General features: G+C 36.4%; 2 protein-coding genes across 2 annotated transcripts in view; one reads left to right on the forward strand and one right to left on the reverse strand.

The window, feature by feature from the left end:
• Window positions 1–25,000, reverse strand: part of LOC136854108 (putative ATPase N2B) — a 329,373-nt gene that overhangs the window by 37,690 nt on the left and 266,683 nt on the right. The gene's annotated exons all lie outside the window — the stretch shown is intronic.
• LOC136854109 (uncharacterized) lies at window positions 2,657–14,602 on the forward strand. Its single transcript, XM_067130291.1, has 2 exons — window positions 2,657–2,835; window positions 13,604–14,602. The coding sequence occupies exon 2, from the start codon at window positions 13,610–13,612 to the stop codon at window positions 14,186–14,188; it is 579 nt and encodes a 192-aa protein (XP_066986392.1). The 5' UTR covers window positions 2,657–2,835; window positions 13,604–13,609; the 3' UTR covers window positions 14,189–14,602.

Below are 25,000 nucleotides of genomic sequence, written 5' to 3' on the forward strand. Positions count from 1 at the left end.
GGTATGATAATGGGAATCTTAACCGAAGTGACAGGTGCTAGCCACAAGTCATTCATTGTATAGATTTTTGATCAATGGAATGGCGGCTTTAGACTGAGTCTCATATCAATAAGAAGACAGTGGCGGCAGTTTTTAAGTTGTTATTTGATTCAAGGATTACAGATAAAAGAATAGCAACATTATTAAAATGAGGAAAGGGTAGCAAGCATGAAATGTGTAAATAACCATGAAAACTGTCAAAATATGTATTAAAAGATGGTCGTCGGCAGAATATCATTCAGTAGACGAAAAGCAGAATAATCGATGTGGCATAACAGTTCGTTCAGTTGGGAAGTGGACAGCAAGTCACATGAATACGTCATCATCATCCTCCAGTATTCAAGGAAGAAGCAAGGCCTTAAAGAAATGGCACTAGATATTTATCTAGTGCCCATCCTATATTTTACTCTGGAGTAATTTGTATTTTTTATTTAACTCTGGAGTAATTTGTGTTTTTTATTTTACTCTGGAGTAATTTGTATTTTGTATTTTACTCTGGAGTAATTTGTATTTTACTCTAGAGTAATAATTGTATTTTAATCTGGAGTAACTCTCATTTTGTATTTTACTCTGGAGTAATTTGTATTTTTGTATTTTACTCTGGAGCAACTTGTATTTTGTATTTTACTCTGGAGTAACTTGTATTTCGTATTTTACTCTGGAGTAACTTGTACCTTGTATTTCATTCTGTAGTAACTTCACTGCGCATCGTAGTCAGTTAACTGTCCCTGGATTTCACATGTCCTCACTGGTCTCAAAATATCTATCATTGCAATGCTATGCATTAAACTAACATACTTTCTAAAAATATGTCCCAAGCATATTTATCGTAAGGGATGAGCTTCTTCATTACTTATAAAACTGCACTATTTACATATACCATCTAATAAACGAAAGTCCCCCTTAAACTTTGTTTTTTAAGATCTTTGTACTATTACAGGAATTTCTGTATCATGATTTATACCTATAAATCAGTATTAACCTTTCCATTACAAAATATATCCTAGTTATAAACACAGGTGGTATCTGGCCTCCACAGCCTACTGAGCAGATTTACAAACCATTCACCTTCTCTAGAACATTACCTGAATCTCAAGTGTTAGTGAAGTATTGCTATTATATGTTGTCCTACAGTGGCATGATTGAACCTACTATAGCATCAACTCCTCCCCTTAAATTGAAGTGTTTTTTCGTAAAGAATGAAGTCAATATCATTGATTTGAAAATGAACCGATCTTGCTTCCAGATCCCACAAAACAGACTTGGAAACCTATGCTGGGACATTCCGATCATCTTGTTAAGAGAGAACTGGTTTGTTTCTGTGATGTTTTCATATTAATGCCATTCTATAGAGCATATCATGTTTTTCAATTTTGTTTTTTTAGCTTATCGTTCCTCTATCGGTAAGCCGAAACCTATGTTTTCTTGATTATCTTTCTTTAAGATTGCTAATGTATGTCTATCATTGTTATCGTAGGTTAAAAGCGCAAACTTTGCAGCACTTAAGCTAATTCATTAGAAGGAACTTCATCTTGCCATGTAGAATAGCACTCCATCCTTGACTCCCTTCACCTATAGATGAAAAACTATATGGGTCATTCCTTTTCTTCGATGAAACGTTTACACAATGAATAAAAAATAACGCAATGAAGGTAAAACTGGTTTCGCCATCATCACTGCGTCAGTGGTATACCAAACAGCGAATATCTTCACCTTTAAAGAAAATGTGCCATTTTCATCTAAAATTACTTTCGCCCTTTGTTTACATCTAAGGGCAGCAAGCAAGCAAGTGCAGGAAATGGTGATTGGATAGTAAGCAAATCAGAAGAAAAACATGAGGCGTAAAAAGAAGCCAGGCTACTGGCAACCGCTTTTTTTTCGGTTTATGGCCGTGCCTAACTGCTATGGACCAATAGCACAACCTGACCTTCGCTGTTCCCTTTTCTATCTTCCTATAACATTTCGAGCATTTGCTAATACCTGATGTAATGCTGTCATTCGTTCGTGGTTTTGTTATATTTTTTTTTTTTGGTTATATAGTTTTTGTATCATACGAGGAACAATTATACTGTATTTCTGTAGGCTTTAATTTATTCCCATTTCTACCTTCTCCTTCACTCTACTGCATCTCTTTTACCTAGTTTATGACCCACCCTATTGTTACACTAGTTCATCTTTAGAATAAATGAATCGACTATTCAGTAAATCCGCTAGGCTCTCTTCATAGTTAAATAAGTCGTATAAAGCAAGAAGCCTTTAATTTGTTCTTGGTAATAAGTCATTCATGTTCTGATATGATTTCACTATGTGGCTCGTTCACAATTTGTATATTGCGGTTAGAAGGTTATAATAAATACTCCCTCATTGCTCAACAGGATATATGCTTTGCCTTCTAGCGTAAATAATAAATACATGGAATCCTTTACGCCGAAGTCACAGTCCAGCGTAGCACCGCGCCGGTCAGCTGTCTCAAGTGAAGTGTCAGATTTTCAGTCTATTCATCATACGTCATGGCATCCTGCCACAATGATCTTACTTTTAATTAGTGATGACTCTTGTTCACACAGTCACTCCTACAGCGAGTCTTCACGTCGTCATCTGCTTTCTACTCCTACAGACTCGACATCACCGCACTGGACAAACACCCCAGCCTCATCCCCCGCCCCTTCCCAGCACCTGTCTCCGCGCCCATCCCCGGAACTGGAAGCGTATATAAGGAGGCGGCCCTCGGACGCGCAACAAATTTTGCCCACAGATTTTCGTCTCGTCGTTTGTTCTGGACTCCTCTTTGGATAAGTAAGTAGAACTTACTTGACGCCGCACGTGAGAGAGATTGCACTTTAACTGTGCTTATTTTGATGTTATATTTCATCATAATTTTAAAAGGATAGTGGATTTTCGGACAAAAAATCTTTAGACGTCGTATTGGTTCCCGTTGGAAGCGGTTTTGTGAACCTTAAGGGTTCTCACTGCATGACCACAATTAGGCAAAGGACAAGAAAGGTGCTTGATAGCGATAATAATGTTGGAATGCCATTATACATACATACATACATACATATATATATATATATATATATACATATAATATTTGCGTGTGTTTGCGTATTTTGGCATGCACAATTATGTATCTGTGAACTAGACGACCTCATGAATGTATGTATATTGTATTAATCTTAGTCCACAATAAACATACACAAGTATATAAGTACAGGTATAAAAGAAAATTCATAATGCGACGATGATGACCACTTACTTTGTTTCGTAAAGTCACGCGACTTTAGGATGAAATGACTGTAGTCTGTCTTCGATCGTTCTGAATTTTTTTCGAAGTTATTATTATCAGTAATTGTGTAATGTACACGTTCTACTGACGCTGAAAACACGTCAACGATATAATGATTGGCGAGTTGTACAAAAATTCCGAATCAGCCAATACAGCCATACAAAAATACTTCAGATTATCGGTGATGTCAAATGGATCAGTTTCGAACGTGTACATATTGATGAAAGCCAGTACGTATCATTTGATTTAAACAGAAATTATCGTTGTTTCTGATATATATATATATATATATATATATATATATATATATATATATATATATATATATATATATATATATATATATATATATATATGTGTGTGTGTGTGTGTGTGTGTGTGTGTGTGTGTGTGCGTGCGCGTGCTTGCATGCCCGTGTCGACATGTATGTGTTATGATATCCGGTGATGATGTATCAGCAATTACTGTAGTAATGTATGATTTTTTTTTTTTTGACTACTAGAATCCGGCAGGGTAGTCTCGAAATTTATGATACTAAGGAAACTGTAACAATAGAAAAGGAAAGTAAATAAAATTCATTGGTTAAAGTCCGATTCAGTGCAAATAGTTCCGATGGCGTTTGGGCAGTCTATGACGAGTATAATAACATAACCTTACTGTACCTGGGATAAGTAAAGTTTCGTAGGAAATCAATGAAAAGAAGAAATGTTAAAATGGCCACCTTATATCCCAATCAGTCACGGGATTGCCCTCTCGTCATAATGTAGTTATATACCTTTGCATGACTACGTATCAGGCTGTCAAGGCTAATTGTATGGGCTTGTTATCTTAGCAAGTATTGTTACAATAAATTAGTATCGTGCTACTACTGGGGTAACGACGTACCTGGGAAAGTGAAAGACTGATCTGAGTGAGGTAAACGTGGAATCTCAAATTTTCTTACTTAGTGTGACGTGCAGTATTAGAATATGTGAAAAATGACGGTAATATAAGAGAGGGTCAAGACGGCAAGTTCCGACCCTTAAGACGTTGTGTACCGTCCCGAGGCCCGGTCCAAGGTGAGAAAGGCAGAAGCCTGAGTTGGACAATGGCAAGTCTAGATTATTATTACATAATAACTGTGTATATAGAGACATAAGTTACATGAACAGAAAATTCATTAAAGAAGAAAAAGGAGGAAAAAATTATAGGTCTGTCTAAATGCGCAAAATATAAATCAGAAGTGAAATCTATGAACACAATTTCCCTCTCGACGTTTTATTTCTGTTTATAATTCCACGAAACTCTCTCGGCACATGGCCAGAGACGTTGCCGTTTCTGTGTACATTTTTTACTCGTTGTCTAGTTTGAATGTAACGCCTGATCAGGCTGTCCCTGAGCGAAAGCCTTGGCTTTCCTGTCTACAGGTACCCGGCCTATCCTTGTGCCCCAGTCCCAGAAATTTCTTCTCATAATGTATGCGTGTCAGGTTCTCAACCCTCGACGGAAGTCCGTTGCCAGTCCGATAATCTAGAGATTTTGTATGATGTGAGTGAAGGTTGATTTTATTAAAATGTCATCTGCGATGATTTTTGAAGGCTAATCTTTCGTTGCATTAGTAAAGAAACTGAGGAAAGTGATGGTTAAGAATTAAAGGCATAACATTGCTTCGACTGACAATCATTGACAGCCTTCGGACAGGTAACATATTCCTGGGCAAGACGTATTTCCTGGGCATCCCTGAACTTGACCTTGACTTCTGGCTGTAATGACAGACTACGTATTAAGCCCAGGACCAGCGGTCACGGTCATTTCACACTCTTCGTTGAAAGGTGGAACAAAATAACCGGCCACGTCTAACAAACTCAGACGGCAATTTACGGCGTTTTGTAACGCGAGTGGCCAACAGCGGAAGGCTGTAGCAGTTACATCAACTTTCCCTCGCGTTGACCCTGAATATGAGTCGGTTTGTGAGTGACGTCCAGCAAAAGCGGGCGGACGATCATGCGTGCTATTATATAAATTCACTTTGCAATCGTTTTTAACCATAAATAGCGACAGGTCCAATATAAAAACTATAAGAAGTTTATAAAGCGTTCCCTGATCAGGCTTTATCTCTCCGATCCTGGTAAAAAGTTGGGAAGGTGAAATGCCACTGGTTTTCTAGGTAGTGTGGCCTCTGTCGGTTGCATCTTATTATTTAAGCTCCGCCTTGGTGAGGTCTGAATTATGACTAGCGTAAGATGTTTGCGGATGTGTTGGTATTTCCTTCGCGTGTTCATGAATTAATGTTTACCCGCTCATTGGCGTTGTCTGAAAAGAGATTCGTTGCTCATGTTTTTATGTATGGTTTGGTGAAGATATCGCCAGTACTGCTATTAATACTACTTCTGCTACTACTACTATTATTAATACTACTACTATGAAAAGTTTAACCACGGTTGCAAGAAGCACAATGTTATTTAGAACGCTGCAAGGATACCTACCACTACACTAACTCACTAAAGGAGACTACTGAAATTAAAAAACATTTCCTCTCTCAAATGTCATTCACAGTACGGCACTAAAAATACGAATTTCCAATTGAAACCGCAATGGTGAGACACGGTTGCAGAGATCAGGAAAAGAAATTCAATTTTATGTATTTTTTTTAATGGAGACTTTGTGAGTTTTCTTAACCTTGCTTAATGACAGGCCTCAAAGTCTCTCTTACATTATTCATCAGTTTGTTATTCCATACTTACACTCGTGTGGACGTGTGAAATTCGTTTTGCTTCACCATAATGCAATATTAAACAGATTTGAGTGTCTTGACATTCAAAGGGACGATGCTTCCCAGTTCGCCTTGGCCTTCCCTTTCTTCTTCTTCTTCTGCAAGATGTATTCAGTGACCGCGCAACTTAACTCCTTACTTTATTTCTTGTTTTACTGTTGCTATTTTTCTTGAGGTACTTATGATCTCGGCTAATGTATTCCATATTTGGATGGCTTATGCTCCTTTGAATTGATCTTATTCTGATTATACGCGTCAGGGATTGAAAGCTGGTGTCAATGAAATTTATTTTGGTCAATTTCATTAATGAACTTATAGCTAAATGCCGCTCAAAACGACTTCCAAGATTCATTTATTCTTCATTGCCTTTTTTTCACATTCATATCCGGATAATGTTAATATCCTTACCATTATTCGAGATGTACTTTTAGTCTTAGGGCCTAGACCAAATAGGCCGGATAAGAAGAAGAAGAAGAAGAAGAAGAAGAAGAAGAAGAAGAAGAAGAAGAAGAAGAAGAAGAAGAAAGGTTAAAACGGAATATGTATGATCAGGACCAAAAAACAACAACAATGAATGGATAAAAAACAAAAGTTAGAGAAAAAAATCTGCAAAGAAAAAGAAAGTGTCCTTGAATGTGGCCTCAATCAGAGAAAATCAGTGCCGGGACTTTGGAGGGCAGAGGGGCTATGTATGGCACTGTCCAAGGCTGGAGAATTCTGGTCACGTGGTTATCACCAGGCGTTTGGTAGGTGAATGGGGCACCTATGATGGCCCAACAGCCGCACGTAGTAGCGCAGATATGCCAGTTATTTGAACAAAATATAATGGACGACACTTTAGTGTTATTTCGGCTCTTTGATACTTAGCTAGGAATATATGTGATTGTATTGGGTATGTGGGTACTATTATTCTTATGCTGTATAAATCCTGCAAAGGCAAGAATGTTCTTGTTTACAATGTATGTATATATATATATATATATATATATATATATATATATATATATATATATATATATATATATATATATATATATATATATATATATATATATATATATATATATATATATATATATATATATATATATATATATATATATACTTACATTCACACACACACACACACACATATATATATATATATATATATATATATATATATATATATATAAGTCAATATACCTTAAAGATAAGTGTATCTCTCCTAACCAGGAATCGAACCCATGCCTTTTTGGGCTGCAGTATGGTCGAAATAGCTTAATGCAATTAGCAATCAGGTGAGATGAGAAATGATTTAAACTTATTTGTACTTACATTTTGAATCGAAATCAACCTGTCTCCAGCCTGATACCCAAGTACTAAGTATGTAACGCGTGTTCACTTATACATGCATCTTATACACGACAGTTTTAAAAGTACACATACCCTGACCAGGAGTCGAACCTATGCTTTCCTGGGTTGAGGAAGGATAACAATGACCTACTGTAGTGGGTTGCTTGGCCATCAAGACAGAAGGTGATATCAAGTTTTCTGTACATATTCCTGTCGAATTCAGGATCTCTTGTATACTTGAAATTGATCCATCTCCACCATGCTAGCTAAGTACTAAATATGTAACATGTTGCTATATATAAATTTATGGTCATTTTTCATCAGTTTTATACATGGCATTGTGAAATTCTAAATATTTAGTTACAAACAACCAACTGAAATCGAATTCACCTTACCTTGTGAATAACTTACACCAAAAGCAATATTTATGGTAAGCAGGTACCCTGTTCTTTTGGCTTAATATTTGAAATTATAAAGATATCACGTGTAAAATAATGAAATAAGTATTTTTTGTATATATGTATGTATGTATATATATATACATACATACATGCATACATACATACACACACACACACACACATATATATATATACATATATTCGTAAGCAAAGAAAAATTTAAAATTAATTACCGTTAATGAAAAACCATTGAAAACAAACCATCCATAATTATTATTATTATTATTATGAACACTATGTCAACCTGGTACGGACGTTGAAAAATTTCCTTACATCATGTTCGATGAAAAACATTGAATATCATTAAATTAATTGAAAGTAAATATACAGTAGTTTTGTTTTTTTTAGCACTGCTTCCATGTTTCATAAGATTCTGTCAGTTATGTAGAGAAGTGTCAGGTAAACACACATCTGTTGCCATTTCATTTTTACTCTTCTCAATTATCTTATAAAAAAAGATTGACCAAGACACTCCTTGGGCCAGTTCTAAAAACTGATCTTTTCGTCCTATCAAAATCCAGTTTTTGTCCACATATTTTTTCTAGTACCTGATCACTGGTCAGTTTTAGGTTTAACAGGTCTGGAATCGAGTCTCAGACGAGTTTACGTACATCTATAATCTTTAAGTGAATTCCTCTGTTGAGTACAAACGAACTGAGTCGGTTTTTTTCTTTCGGATGAAATCAAAACAGCCATTTATCATAAAAAATTCGTGCACTCGTTTTTGCATTACAATTATTTGAGGGCATAAAAATAGATGTTATATCTCTACTAAATTCAATCAAAATTTGTATTGCCACGGAATATAAATAATATCGAGTATTGCATTAAATACAGATGTGACTAGTCACATTTACAATTATATCGAGACAGAAAATTCTAAAAGTATATTTTTAGGCAGCATAGGCACGAGAGACGTATACATATATCCTAGATTTTCTCATAATGAAGTTAATATACAGATAAATGATTAATAATCAAATAAGTAGAATAATTCATATTTTCCTGAGCCAAGGCATCTGGTACACCAAGACATGAGCCTCTTTGGATAAAACCACTACATGTGGATTTTCCTCTACCTTCAGATTTTTTAATTTTCTGTAAAAGAAAACTAGTGTGCCGGCTTTGTCTGTCCGTCTGCCCTCAGATCTTAAAAACTACTGAGGCTAGAGGGCTGCAAATTGGTAAGTTGATTATCTATCCTCCAATCATCAAATATACCAAATTGCAGTCCTCTAACCTCACAAGTTTTTATTTTATTTAAGGTTAAAGTTAGCCATAATAGTGCGTCTGGCAACGATATGACAGGCCACCACCGGGCCGTGGTTAAAGTTTCATGGACCGCGGCTCATACAGTATTATACCGAGACCATCGAAAGGTAGATCTGCTTTCGGTAGCTTTGATTATACGCTGTACAGAAAACTCAATTGTGCCGAAGAAACTTCGGCGCATTTTTTTACTTGATTTTGCTCTTAAGTCTTGTACTTTATATTAGTTTTCAATACAACGACTACTTTTTACCTCCCCCCTTTCGTACCTGTTCTCTCTTTCACTCTTCCCGCTTTTCAGCCGCATATTTCTTCTGTCTTTACATCTCAGCTACGAGTATACTGTCGTTTGGATTTCACTTCAAAATGCCTTTTCCTAATCTCAGAACTCCGCTCGTTTGATATTACTAAATTTTGCATAACTGTAGCGAGAAAAGTTCGAGTTTCTCGTTTTAATTATTTCAAACTTTGCGAGAAATTGCTATAATGGTATGTATGTTTCGAGTCTTATTGGCAGAACATATTTTTCAGACTGGAGGAAATCCTGTGCTGTTTTTGTTCTTTATTTTTCCATCTGGTTATTCTTTTTAGTTTTTGTAGCAAATTCAAGAGGGATATAGTTTCATAAATCAGCTTATGAACCTAAGTGAATCTATTTCGTCCATTTCAGGGCAAGTGTGAAAATTCCTTGTCAAACAGCAGATTTTCTGCTTTACCTCAGATATCTTGCTGGCAGTGCGCACCAAAGCCCTCAGTGTGATGGTCATTTGTTTGGAAGAGGGACACTGAAACCATTCAGTCCTAGTAAGACGACCATGTCACGAACACCATGAGCACTAATATAATTAAATGATTAACCACTCACAACAGTGCAAAAGAAAACGTCACAGTACACTGAAAAATATATAATGAAAAGACAGTTTTATAGCTATACAGTAGAATTATCTTGGTTTTGACAGTCACTTGGGGAATAAAATGTAAGGCACTCCACACGTTGTCAGGATAATCAGAAGATATCTTTCATTTATCTTATAAGATTCTAATCCAGTTAAGAAAAATAATAAAAATCTTTACAAGAAAAAAAATTACTAAATGTGAAGAAAACCAACACAGAACCCGATTACTTAATAGTTTCTTATTCAATGAAGAAACTTCCTTAAAAAGAAAAATCATCCTCATCCCCCAAAGGCAGTACTCAGGATGATGATAATGACAATTTCAGCCCACCATGAATCAGAAGGTCCAGGAAAACCCAACAAAGAAGAAGGGCGTAGAGGTTACTGAAGGACGTACAAATGCTTTTTTTTTTTCTTATAAAAAATGGCTCTGGTTATTGAACTACGTTCCATCTTCTCTCAGTTCACGATTCTTAACTGATACAGGCTTTCCTATTTCTACAATTGCTTTTATTTTCTTTATTACAGTTTGATCATTATTTTCTATGAAATGAATGTATTTCACATAATAAATAGTTATTCTCTACCAATGAGTGGACAAAGGTATCATGAAACTAAAGCATTTCCATCCTCGGACAATGTAAAAAGGAAGAGGCGGGATTTCATACTCTCACTCGAAGTGAATGAACTTGTCTTACTAAGTACTTAGTTCCATATTTCCGTTCATTTCTTGTATGTGCAAATCTTTAAATAAACATGAAAAAAAAGCGAGCGGAGGAGGTGAAATGGGCTCAGAATGTAAATAAACATCTAGAGGACGGATGAAACAGACACCACTATATTAAGAAAGCTTGTTAGGTATCACAGAAACCTGAGGAAACTTTTCGAGGCTCTTGAAAGTGTGTCTATAAAAGCACACCGAGATATTTACAGGCAGACATATTCCTTAAAGTCTTGGGGCTTTTTACTTCTAATTCCAAATGCTAACAAACAAAGTCTATAGAGATATCTCTGTAGACCTTGCTAACAAATGTAGTGGGTTGAAGTTCCGAACGATCGTACATTACTCCAGAGTGAGGGAATATTACAGACGGAAATTGTTCGTCATGGATTCATTAGCCCAATTTGATATATCATCCATATTTGCCTTAACAAGATTAAGCGAGAAGGAGAATGAACTAATGAAAAAAAGCATGAAAGACTGGAGACTTTGAAGAACAAAATCGTTTGTCATTGTTGAGAAAAGAGGGCTACAAAAGCTCATTATAATACAGGAAGAAAGGCATCGAGAAGACGCGACTGATTGTTGTCCAGTTCTATCTCCCTCATATCCTTGAGGAACCGTGTGCTATCGGTCTTGACAGAAACTTGACAGAAGATCTTGCTCAGTAAACGTAGCATGTTGCTATTTGGATTTGACCATTATTTTTTACAGCGACTTCTAACTTCATCCAGTACCATTTGGTTTTTGGTAATGTTGTAAACTCTCCATTTCATTATTCAAAGTGTTAGAGAAAAATCCCTTTAAGTTACTATCTAAAATCGAGCCAGTTCATCTTTATTACAAGTCATGAAACAGCCGGGGGCATGAAAATCTCAAAGGGATCATGTAAAAATGACAATTTCGTTATGTCTGAAACTCAGCCCACGATAATTATTAGAGATTATGATCTTGCTGCGCTTTAAATAATTTGACTAGCGTTAGAATTGACAAAACCTGTTTATCTTAATAGTTCCCGATAATCTGCATGTTTTCAAAGATGGAAGAAAGAACGAAAGACAGCAAAACGTGAAATATGATAAAAATAAAAGATAGGTTCGTATAATGGGATCAGTAGCAAAACGGAAACAAACCTGAAATACATAATATATTCATGTACTTACGGTTAAGCATTTTCCAGTGTATGTTCATTTGTATATAATTTCAGATGTAATTTTTTTGTAGATACCGGATATTCAGGCTATGATTTTTTTTAATTGATATCTGTAAGGTTTTCCTTTTTTACCTTCGGCCTGATTTGTCCTTCGTCAAGTTCACATACGCGCGCGAATTCCAACACGTAGTCACCAAAAAAAATTAGGCGGTACCCGTAACATCAGATGGTGTTGACTGGGCACACGCTCCCTTGCTTGTCTTATATATTGTTGCCAGGCGCTTAACTTTATTAAGCAGCAGGTGGGGGCTTTTCCATTCTCATTGTCGTTTGCTTAAAGAAAACATCTTCAAAGAGAAAAAATGGGTAAAATTTTTAGATCCATTCTCGATTCTTCTCATGGCTGGAAGCCTGGATGTACTTCTTCTCAGTTTGTCCCTTGTATTTTTTTCCTGATAGATGAATCCAAGTTTTTAAACTTACGTACTGACTACCAACAGACTCGCAGTTTTTTAATGAACACTTTTCCACTAGCATAAGTATCTTTTTTTTTTTTTTTTTTTTTACAACTTATGGCCTTCAGATTATTTGCAAGGTCAGTGTGAATGATACTGCAAAGACCTTGGTTGTCGGACTTTGGGATAAAAAAGCTGAACAAAAAACACATGAATAAATCACCGTCCTACTTAAAAACACAGAAGGGAGTCTTGATCATTAACAAAACAAAAACACTCACATACCCACCAACGACAACATTAGGAACGAAGTGGCCACTTGCCCCTCGTCTACAACAATCACAAATATTTACAGTGAAACACAAGAAGATGAAAATTTATGGTAAGTTACTTTTGAAGGTTTCACTGAAAGTAATCTAGTTCGTATGATAACTACTGAATAAAATATATCACTAGGCAACCAACTGAAAAATACATTATTTTGATAGGATGAAGTTAGCTACTGTGACTATTAAAAAAATATAAATACATTAACACATATGTGGTGAGATATTGTGTAACATAATTTATTTGACCAGTTAAGGTTAACAATTATTTTTCTGTTTTCATAACCAGAAAACATGTTCATCGCTCATCACATACCCGTAACTCGTAGGCTGTTGCGTAAACTAATCAAATAACCACATTACTATTAATTTCCCGATGTTGCCATTCATCCTAGTCTCACGTCACACACATGTGTATATATATATATATATATATATATATATATATATATATATATATATATATATATATATATATATATACATATACATATATACAGTATATAAAATTTGTGTATGTGTATGTGTATGTGATGGGGGGAGCGTTGATGTGGGTGTGTGCTTGGATAAGTGTGTATGCACGAATGAGTTGTATGACTGTTGAAAAACATGAATATGGTGAGGCCAAATATACGTGACGGGTAAATGGCAAACATGCAAGGTATTCAAGCTATTCTGAGTCTATAGAAATAAATGTTATATAGCTGCACTCTAAAGTCTTTTGTGGTTCGAAAGGTTCCTACTGATCCAATGATTATCGAAACCGCAGTTTCGTGTAGTATGAGGAAAGTTTCATAACAAAACCGTAATCATTGTATTTATAATCTTTACAAACTGTTCACTTCTCACAGTCACATACAAGATATATAATGTGAGGTTTCTTTGGTTAATATAAATTATCACATTCCAGAACAAGATGAATTCCCGCAGCTTAGTGTGGATACTAATGATGGCTGCCACGGTCCAGGCTAGACCGTCGCCCCAGTCCGATGATTTTGGAGTCACCGAAGCGCTGGGCCAAGCCACCGGTATTGGGGCGACGCTATTCTCGAGTGTCATGACGACGGGTCGAGCCATTGGAGAGCAACTACGTGATATGGCTTCCGGCGCTTTCACCAGTGCTACCCAGGTAGCCCTAGGCGTCAACAACGCCGTGAGAGACACGGCGGTAAGCGCTCTGGAAGGGACACGCCAAGCTTTAGGAACTGGAGGAGAATTCATCGGGAACTCTATCAGGTCTGGTGGCAAATTTGCCGCTGATACCGTCAGAAATGGTTTCCAGTCTACCCGCGACGCTACCAACGCTGCCGGTCAGTTTGTTGCTACTGTCGGCTCGAGCGCTCTCCAGTCCGGTATTTCGACTGCCGAGTCAGCAGGGGATTTAGCTAGAGGAGCTGTTGAGAGCGTGGGCAACTTCGCGAACACAGCCGGTGAAACTGCAGGGAGAGTACTTTCCAGTGGCATCGAGAACTTCAGTAATCCTGGAAGATTCTAAAGACAAAAGAGTTGAAGAGGGAATATAAATGCCACTCATCTTACAATAACTTATTAACCGTCAGAACTGGAAGTCATTCAGATACCTCTGTATTTTCCAGTTGCATAAGTACAATTCTTTCCACCTCTGTAAATACTTAAGCTGAGAGTAATTTTTGGCTGGAAGTTAGTTTTATGAGCCCGACTATGTGATTATGTAAATGCAGTTTTACAATTACTCTAAGGCCTGGACTAGAACGGTATTACTGATAATAAAATAATAATATTAACCTATTTGTGGGGTGTCAAGACATCTTATTTTATTTTTACAGATATCATGCCGTCATTGTTGTTCATGTATTTGTATACTTCGTCAAAGATACAGTTTTATACTACAGACGTTTGTTGAGTCTAATAAATATAACCGTATTACCTTTACTGTGTTTCTTTTCAGTACTTATTAGGGGTTGTCACTATGATGTGACAGTGATTAGTGATTGTATTCTTGATATGTATACAGTATATACATACATTCGTAAAAAGTTAAGTATACCTTAGTTTTACCAGACCACTAAGATGATTAACAGCTCTCCTAGGGCTGGCCCGAAGGATTAGACTTATTTTACGTGGCTAAGAACCAAATGGTTATCTAGCAACGGGACCTACTTATTGTGGAATCCGAATTTCTATCTCCAGAAATAAATTCCTCTAATTCTTCATTAGCCGGCCGGAGACTCGAACTCGGGCCTAGCGAGTGCCAGCAGACAACTCTACCGACTCGCCCAACGAGGAACTACATACATTTGTAAACACATACATACATACATATATATATATATATATATATATATATATATATATATATATATATATATATATATATACATACAGTATATACATATATGATTAACAAGGAGTGGTGTTGTCAAGGAAAGTGAACGAAGCCAAGGATCGATGGAATGAGTATTTTGAAGATTTGTCGGAAGGCATAAGAGAGACAGAGCTGATTAGCAAAAAAAATATTTAAGGGTTAGTGTAAGATTGAAAATTATCGTGGAAGTGGCTGCTGGTGACATAAGTTAGACAATTCAGAGACTGCAGAATAAAAAGACATCAGGGTGGCTCATGATTTTACAAGGAAGATGCTGTAGTACAGTGGTAAAATTATGACTGAGAGACTGATAAGAGTTTGTAAGTTATGCCTAGGTGAGGGAAAAGTTCCGAAGAAACAGTGAGAAGAAAATTTTTTCCATTGTATAAAGGTGGAGGTGACAGAGGGGACTGTAACACAGAATGACACTTAGGATAGGATTTGAACTTAGAAAGTAAGAATTACGACTGGAGGAATGATGAAGAATAGTGTGAGTTTAGATAAGGAACTGGGTGTGCGGAGAAGTGTTATAAAACATTTATGTGAGAAACTTGAAAGTAAAGGAAAAGCTGCACGTAGCATACATGGGACTGAAAAATGTTTACAGCAGAACTGATAGACAGGCAAGATGGAGGGTGTTGACATTACATAGTACAGAAAGTAAATTTTTGAGAATGATTAAAAAGTTTCTCATTTTGAAGAGAAGTGCATATCAGAATATGTAGGTGAAGATTAATTTGGTTTAGTGTATAAGTTGGTTTGGGGCAAGTTGTGTTAGGTCTATGGCTATTCAGTATCTATGTGGATGGAGTAATGTGAAAAGTTAAAGGACAGTAGGTGTAGTGCAAAGTTGTTGGATAAGGAAAGTTGTGGGATAAGAAAATGAACTGTTTATATATTATGATATACTGCTGGTTGGGAATAGTAAAGAAACTGCAGAGACTAGTTAAAGACTTTGAAAGATTTTGCAAGGAGAGAGTTGAGACCAAATGTGGACAAGAGTATGGTTATGAGAGTAAGTTCAAACCAGGAAGATGGAGTGAACAATGTAAATACAGAAAGTGGGGGCAGATAATTTGTTTAGGTACCTTGAGGGTATATGCAACGCTTGGTGGTTGGATGGGAGAAGAAGGGAGTCATAGAATAGGTGAAGTAAGAAAAGTAGCCAAGTGTGTCTAAATGATTGAGAACAGACTTGGATTGCCTAGGAAGCTGAGGTGTGAATAAATGAAGCAACTGATGATCCCACGCCCCTTTATGGAAGTAAAGTGGGAATGTCGAATGAATATGGATGAAAAATGATTGAAGCTGATGACATGAACTGCTTGCATATGCGTTTGACAAACGTCGAATCAGATGGATAAGAAATAACGAGATAAATAGAAATGACTACGAGGTTAGCTGGGTATTTTGAGATGATTTGGACTTGTGAATAGAATGGAAGGCAATATGTAATAATTGTTTAATAATAATGTTCATATTACTTGAGGCTTGATCTACAAATAGATACTCGACTGTCTTGTCACTGATATTACTTGCTCTGTTGCCAGAGTTCATTTAGGCTAAACAGATGTATGACAAATTGACAGGCGCCAATATTCATATCAAATGAAATAGAATGGAATATGAAATTAAGGCCAAAGACCAAGCGCTCGGACCTTTGAGGTCTTTCATCGCTGAAAGGGAAATTAAGAGGAAATAGATTTAAAGGTGCAACCGGAGAAAAACCTCTCAGTTGCACTATGAAAAACTGTTAGGGTGGGTGGAAAGTAAGATGGAAGAAAGAGAATATGAATAAAGGTAGAATAAAAGGCATGAAAAGGGTTGCAGCTAGGGTCCAAAGGGACGCTGCAAAGAACCTTAAGACTAAGTAATGCATATGGTGCACATGAGGTCCACTGACGGCAGTACTCCCTTAGGGGAATATTTATATGAACAGCTTAAATACAGTGGATTTCTTCTCTAAACAATTCTTCTCTTCATTCACTTAAATGCCGTTGTGAAATCTTCGAAGAACAGCGAATAATTTAAGAATCATACATTTAGTAGTATACCATTAAAAATACTATTTTCTCTAACACAAAAGCAAATACGTTTTCTGTTTTCTTGGTAAACTGAAATAATTTTGTATTTTCGTTCTTCACTGACAGATTAGAGAAAGAACCTCTAAAATACAAATGTTGGACAAAGGTCGAGAATAGAAGAATAAATACAGGTAAGTGATTAGGTATATTCTTAATATTATGGAGCAACAAAGGCTAAAAAGTCGAGATAAGAGATTAAGTCAATGGACCTTGGAACATGTGAGAATGTGAATCAAAGTGCATAAGTTAGTTTGGTCATGCAGAGGGAATGGATGAGGTCAGATCAGTCAAAATATCGAAAAATATATATCGCTCCAGGGATGTTAAGAAATTTCTGGATAATCTTGATAGCTGGGGTGAAGATCCTGATGGTTTCTTCCCCCCCCCACTTTTTTTTTTTTTAAGTTTCTAGTGTGTTGTCTCCCAAGATTACTAGATTCCATAGATTTTTATGTCGATGTAGTATCTTTGTGGATGAGCACAAGCTTAGTTATACAATACCTGTCCGAAAAGCAGCATATTTAGAGACTGCATAACTACAGGCCAATCTCTATTCTCCCTGTGCTCTCCAAAGTTGCTGAAAAACTTATTTTTTAACCACTATGTAAGCATGTGGAATCTAAGAGATTGTTAGCTGATAGTCAATATGCATACAGGAAGCAGTTAAGTAACTGCGATCGTCTTTTAGACTTGACATGCCATTTGCAAATGAACCTTGATAAGGGTTTTGAGTGCAGGGTAATTAGAATAGATTGTAATGCCGCTTTCGATTTAGTAAATCACAAGGTACTTATTTATAAACTTCAGAATCTTGGAGTTGGTGGATATGTTTTAGGAATATTTCAAGATTTCCTTACAGGAAGGCAGCAGTGAGTTACTGTGGACGGGAACTTTGGTGATACCAAGACCTATTTTGTCTGGAGTTCCACAGGGCAGTGTTCTTGGTCCACTGTTATTTTCAGTGTATACAAGTGACATGGTTGCTGGCCTGGAAAACAAAACTGTTCATTATGCCGAAGATGCAACACTTGTGGGTGTAGTAAAGCCTCTACTTTTGGTAAATGAAGCTGCCATCCGCCTCAATCGGGACATGAACCGGATCAGAACTTTGCTGAACGAGTCTGAAGCTTTAACTATTCTAGGTGTAACCTTCGACTCACATCTAACTTTTGAGAAATATCTAATGAAAGTTTCAGCAAATGCCGCACGAAATTTAGGTATTGTTCGTAAGGCCTCACATATTTATAAAAGTGATAAAATCAATGCAACCTGTTTTAGGCTACCTGTACTTCCTTTACCGGAATACTGTTCTCCGGTGGGGATGTCTGCTTTTGTCAGAGATTTATCTCTTTTAGATAGAGTGGTTCGTGGTGGTAGGTTTCTGTTTCCTAATAGTATGCGTTATGACTTTGGACCATCGATGGATGGTCTCTTGTTTGTCACTTTTTCATAAACTGTATTTCAAGAGGGATCTTTCACACTCACAAATGATCCATGATTCCATTTATCTGCCGAGAGAGAGCAACCAGATTCGCTGAACAGCAGCACCAATATGTAGTAAATGTGCCTCACTGTCGAACTTCTCAGTTCCAGAGGTCCTTTATTCCTCACACAGTTGGACTGTGGAACAGCCTCCCAGAGGATGTCGTGCAATTGGAACTTCAGAGGTTCAAGCGGAAATGCAATGCATTACAACCTTAATACTATTCTTCTTGCATTTTAATACTTTTTATCTGTTTATCTATTTATTAATTTATTTATTTTTTTTTTTGATAGGTAGGATCTCTTCTTTCTGTACTTCGCTTTACTTCCTCTTAACTCTTCGTAATGAACACCATATTCTTTGGAAGCTTGAATTTCAAGTCAATGGCCCCTGTGGGCTTGTTCCCTATGAACAGTTTTCATCTACTGAATAATAATAATAATAATAATAATAATAATAATAATAATAATAATAATAATAATAATAATAATAATAATAATAATAATAATATCTTTGAATAATTGAGTCGACAGGTTATCTGTGATGATAGTGGTTGAAATCATAATGATGCAACGGCTTCATCAAATAGGAAGCATTAGAGCGAGTGAATGGCTCAAATGCATGAATCTAAACATTCCCGTTTCGGCTGTCAGATGAGAAATGTGATTAAAACTTCATTGTTCATTTTCTTAGTGGACAGCTCTTAGGATAATCATATTACAGGTGGGAGAGGAAAATTCATGGCGTTTCCATGTGATCTGGCCGTATGAGTCGTGAACAGATGAATGCAAATAAGCACACAGCTGCTTCGGACTGCATTTGACATTTCGACCCACCTCTAAGGACATGAGAGTGGACTTACATGGTATCACTTAGAAACAGGAAAATCACGTTACTATTCATAATGAACACTATCAGTGAACAACTTAACTTACCAAATGACATTATAAACAAAAATGATGTCTACCAGACTGATTGCTTTATGTATATATCCTGTACGGAATTTCTTGTGATGCACTATGTTCTCAACTGCTCTGTACAGATGGACGCAGAAGTGAAGTATGGAGTATGAGGAAATGCAATGTTTTTTTTCACTTATAAGTCATTCTGATACTGTTGTCCCGAGTATCTTATTATCTGTCTACGGGTTTCAATCACTCACACGTACACGCACACACAGACATACACAAACAAACATATATATATATATATATATATATATATATATATATATATATATATATATATATATATATAGTATAGCTGAATTACGAAGATATGGAACGTGATGAATATGTAAATAAAGGCAATGCCACGAAGGAAAGTCAAAACGAAGAAGTGGTGCTATGCCTTTCGACTTACTGTCCTTCACTTTGCCTGCTAAGTAAAGGACAGCAAGTCGAAAGGCCTAGCACTACTCCATCGTTTCGTTTTCCTTCGTGGCATTGCCTTTACTGTATATGTGTATATACATATGTGTGCGTGTGGTTGTGTGCGTGTATGTAAGTGTGTGCTAGCGTGCGTGTACATGTAAGGTAGTATATACAGTACAGAAGTTAGATTACTATGCATATAACTGGTATAATCTGGGTCGTGTTCAGGACATCTGCATTTGTTGGCTATTCAAAGTTTGCATTGTCAACATCTGGTCTCTTGATGATGCATTTGGAATAAGCTTCTAGACCTGAAATATCTGACAGCTTTCCTCTTAAACGATTATGAAAAGAGAGGGAGTTATTTTCAAACTCTCTGATGTCCTCATCCCTCCAAAGATAACCTGAATTCAGAGAAAAGTTTCTATAGGAATATTTTGCCTCGTTAATGAAAGATTTTTATTTTTTATATAGCTTTTGTTACTCTCTACTCCGTTTCTATGTGTGCATCAATTTATAGTGAATCGTTGCTATTCACACAGTAATATTCAGCTGATCTGTTGCGCCATTCATTGTACATTTTCCTCGCAATAAAATAAAGGAAAGAACGTGACTAGGATCTTTGAGACTTTATTGCATGGTATTGTCCAAAAATAATGAGCGTCTCCCGTGAAAACTACTCATAATATACTGTCACCTAACGGTACTTCTTCGTTCTAAAGATAAGATTACCTAGTTAATGAGGAATTGTTACAAATCTCTATTTTCCTTCTTTTATGTTTGTTCTTTTGTGAGAGTACAGCTCTGCTTCTTGCATAAGTGTTAATCTTAGGGCAATGCTGTTGAATATCCGTCGTACATGTTCATTTAAACAACTGTTGATAGGCTACGTATTCATGTATCAAAATAAATGATAAACGGATACGCATCGTACAGGTCTTCATTTAGAAAGTATCTTGTGATATCATTCTGCAAAATTTATAAGGACGGATTTAAGGTAATTCGAGGAAATGGAAAAAAAATACTAAAGTAATTATAGTTTGAAAATTCCCTTCAAAACGAAGCTTAATAAGAACTGCTAAGTCACCTAGGGAAAATGTTAATCTAATACACTTAATATAATGATACTACTGAAGATCTAAACTGTATTTAATTTCTTTTATGTGAACTGCGGTTTCTACACATGAAATAACAAAAAAATTATTCTTAGTCCTTCAAGAACGGCACGAACCAATGGCAAACCAAGTTCCTTTAATTTCTTTATTTTCATTCATAAAAATAGTTCTCACTTAGACGTCATAGTTATTTTACTTCGGCATCTAAAACGAACTACGTCATAACTGTAAGCAATACTGCGCAACGGGTGACTGTATTAATTTCTTGGAAATTTTCTTCGAATGAACACTTGAGAATAATTGGATTTTTTAAGCTAATGTGGAAAATTCTGGATGCTTTCAGAGCTGCTGAAATAATGAGGCAAATTACGGATGCGTTGGGCTCATGTATATCAAAAAAATACATTGTTATGTCTCGATTTATCCTCAGTTAATGATGGTAATTGTTGTTTTCGAAGCGACTCCAGTAGATTATACAAATTGCTTCAGTCTCTGGATTCTCTGCGGGAAAGTCTGTCGCCTATTATTCTAAATCAGTTGGATAAATCTAAAAAATAAACGTAAAGGGAGAGAGAGAGAGAGAGAGAGAGAGAGAGAGAGAGAGAGAGAGAGAGAGAGAGAGAGAGAGAGAGAGAGAGAATACACAAATAATCTGTTGTTTTGAATTTCTTATTTCATTAAGGAAAGCTCTGGATTTCTTAAAAGCTCTGAAGCTGTGGGGTTTTCTTAACAAAAACGATAAATAAAAAAAAATCTTATAACATCCACACTCACAATAGGGATTGTATGAAGTGTTTGGGACTAGACGCTGCCTTTAACAAGAGCGAAGCATTGTATCAACGTTTACAGCAGGAAACAAGATTAAATGTTGCCTTTTACAAATATTAAATCGAAGATAATATAAAGTTTTCTTGCTTTGTAATGTATTTAGATTTTTCCTGTTATGCTTTAGAAACCGTTTATTACAAAAAACGTCAGTGTATATTTAGCGTGGCTGGTATCTTTGACTTTGATCAACAAAATTACTGACTTCTTAGAATGCAGATGAACTTCAAGATTCATTGGTTGGTTTCAGGCCTGCGTGAATTCTTACTTTGTCAGAAAACTAATGAGTCAGTGATAACCAAGTAATTTTGTTGATCAAAGTCAAAATTGTTGTGACTGACGTTTCTTTGTGTCCTTGTCGTGACCGTTTGCTTTACTATGGTATACGTGCAAATGAGACGAAGCGAGCGATATTTCGTAAAGCTTATTTCAGAGAACGATTCGGTAAACAGGGCGTGCACGCATTCGTACGAAATAAATGCGCAAGAATTTTTTCCTCATTTGCCTTTAGCATTAGGAAACGCCTGTTACTTACTGCGGAAAGAAATATCACAGATATTAATTTCATTATATTTGGAAATCGTTTTTAGATTCCCCAGAACCTTCCAATTTATACTGTGAGCGTGAGCACTGATTGCAAACTTTACCGCTTGTCGAATGGGGTTCTAATTTGTCATTGCGTAAATGTGACTAAATATTCTCGCGTTAGACAATCATCCTCACAAAATGGGTGAAATGATGAACTATCGTATTTAATAATACACTCAGTAAATTATGTGAATATACTGTAAGTTTTTGTCATCACGGCATCCCAAAGGAGCCGATTTTTTTACCTTAATTCTCTGGACTTGAAATCTAGTTTTTACTCTAGTGACTTTCCGTTAGGGTCGGTGTTTTCATTTACTTATCTATTTTTTACCTTAGTGCTTGCCATGTCACACCGTCAAATGCTTTTGGTCTGTCCAGGCACCTTGTCTCAGATATGGCCCCTCCAAAGGCGTTTGTGTCGTCATCTGGATCGAATGTTATTAGGCTGTTTAAGGAATTTTACTCTTCGTCACGGAAATTCATCAATGCTTTCAATACAGAAAATGCCAACTGTAAATAAAAATGGCCATTCTATTAGAATGTTTTAAAATCCTGATTTGCACGGAATATATGGAACGCAAAGAATTTAAGGGACTCACTATAGTTCCTTATTTGCTCAGGGATATCCTGATAATAAACACATTTACACCCATATATATAAACACATACAAAAACACACACATCACACCCACACACGTGTATATATATATATATATATATATATATATATATATATATATATATATATATATATATATATATATAAAATATAAACATACGTAAAGTTAAAAATTTCAAGATAGCTGCTCTGGCCGAGTGTAAAATAAAGTACCGTTACTCTTTAGTATTAGTACTTCTTTTTTGTAACTGTATATGCTGAAATTAAGTGAATGATAATTATCATCATTTTATGCATTATGGTAAGCATACATACACATTACTGGGAATGACCAAATTCGGTTTCCCGTGGCCAAGTAGTTAGACACTGCCCTCTGCCGACTTAAAAATGTCCACATACGTATAACGTAAGGATTTCCCAGAGATAGCCAGCTTCTAAGTAGGTGAACAGCTGACATAATCTCTCCTTTCCACCTCTTTTCCATCAAGTCACGTTCAGATTAATGTGAACTCCATATATGAAAAACAAAATAACTAACATTGCTACACAGCAAAAGAACAGGTTTTCCTTCACTTTAAACTGTATAGTAATGCAAATTAATTATACCACATGGCTTGCATTTCCTGTCTGTAGCCTTACTCAACCAGTGAGACGGATCTATTATCATACACTGGCAACTCGCATGTCAAGTGCGTATCCTGTTTCTTAACTGTTGGTTGTCGCGGCATGGTAATGTAAAAAAGTATATCTTAGCTTAACCAGACCACTGAGCTGATTAACCGCTCTCCTAGGGCTGGCCCGAAGGATTAGATTTATTTTACGTGGCTAAGAACCAGTTGGTTACCTAGCAACGGGACCTACAGCTTATTGTGGACTTCGAACCACATTATAGAGAGAAATGAATATCTATCACCAGAAATAAATCCCTCTAATTCTTCATTGGCCGGTCGGAGAATCGGACGCGGGGCCAGCAGAGTGCTAGCTGAAAACCGTACCCACCCGTCCAACGTGGAACTGGCATGATAATGTAGCATTCAGGATTGCTGGCCGTGGCTAAGTAACGTAGTTACGTTTGGTGCATAATGCTCATTACGTCAATGTGAGGTTTCACGTGAGGTGTAAGCAGCTAATTGTCTGCCGGTAAGGTAATAACTTTCCTGTGGATAATCTTGCTTCACAGTAACACAGCTACTGGCAGACAACAAAAGGAAATGAAGAATTTTTGAGCTAGGAATATACAAAATGACTACGCTTGCTGAGATCATGAGCCTTGACAATTAAAATAAAAAGGGGAAAATTTAAAGTTAAATATACTTCAGTTTAGCCAGACCACTGAGCTGATTAACAGCTCTCCTAGAGAGGGCTGGCCCGAAGGATTAGATTTATTTACGTGGCTAAGAACCAATTGGTTACCTAGCAACGGGACCTACAGCTTATTGTGGAACCCGAACCACATTATAGCGAGAAATGAATTTCTATCACCAGAAATAAATTCCTCTTATTCTTCATTGGCCGGTCGGAGATTCGAACTCGCGGCCAGCAGAGTGCTAGCTGAGAACGGAACCCACCCTTCCAACGAGGGACTAAAAAGGGGACAGGACCTAGTGCTCATGCATGCTTCAAACAAACTTAGAGAGAGAGAGAGAGAGAGAGAGAGAGAGAGAGAGAGAGAGAGAGAGAGAGAGAGAGAGAGAGAGAGAGAGAGAATGTAACCAATAAATTATGTAATCCTGTTTTTAAATTTCAGGGAGTGGAAATTCTATTTGTTTTATCCTGCCACGAACCCCGGGCTATATTCCCTGGGGTATACTTTCTTTTTCATAATTTCTTGCTTTCTCTCTTGAAATAAAAGAAAAAAATGCCATACTCATTGCTA

This window comes from Macrobrachium rosenbergii, chromosome 28, assembly GCF_040412425.1.
Source record: "Macrobrachium rosenbergii isolate ZJJX-2024 chromosome 28, ASM4041242v1, whole genome shotgun sequence".
Taxonomy (NCBI): domain Eukaryota; kingdom Metazoa; phylum Arthropoda; class Malacostraca; order Decapoda; family Palaemonidae; genus Macrobrachium; species Macrobrachium rosenbergii.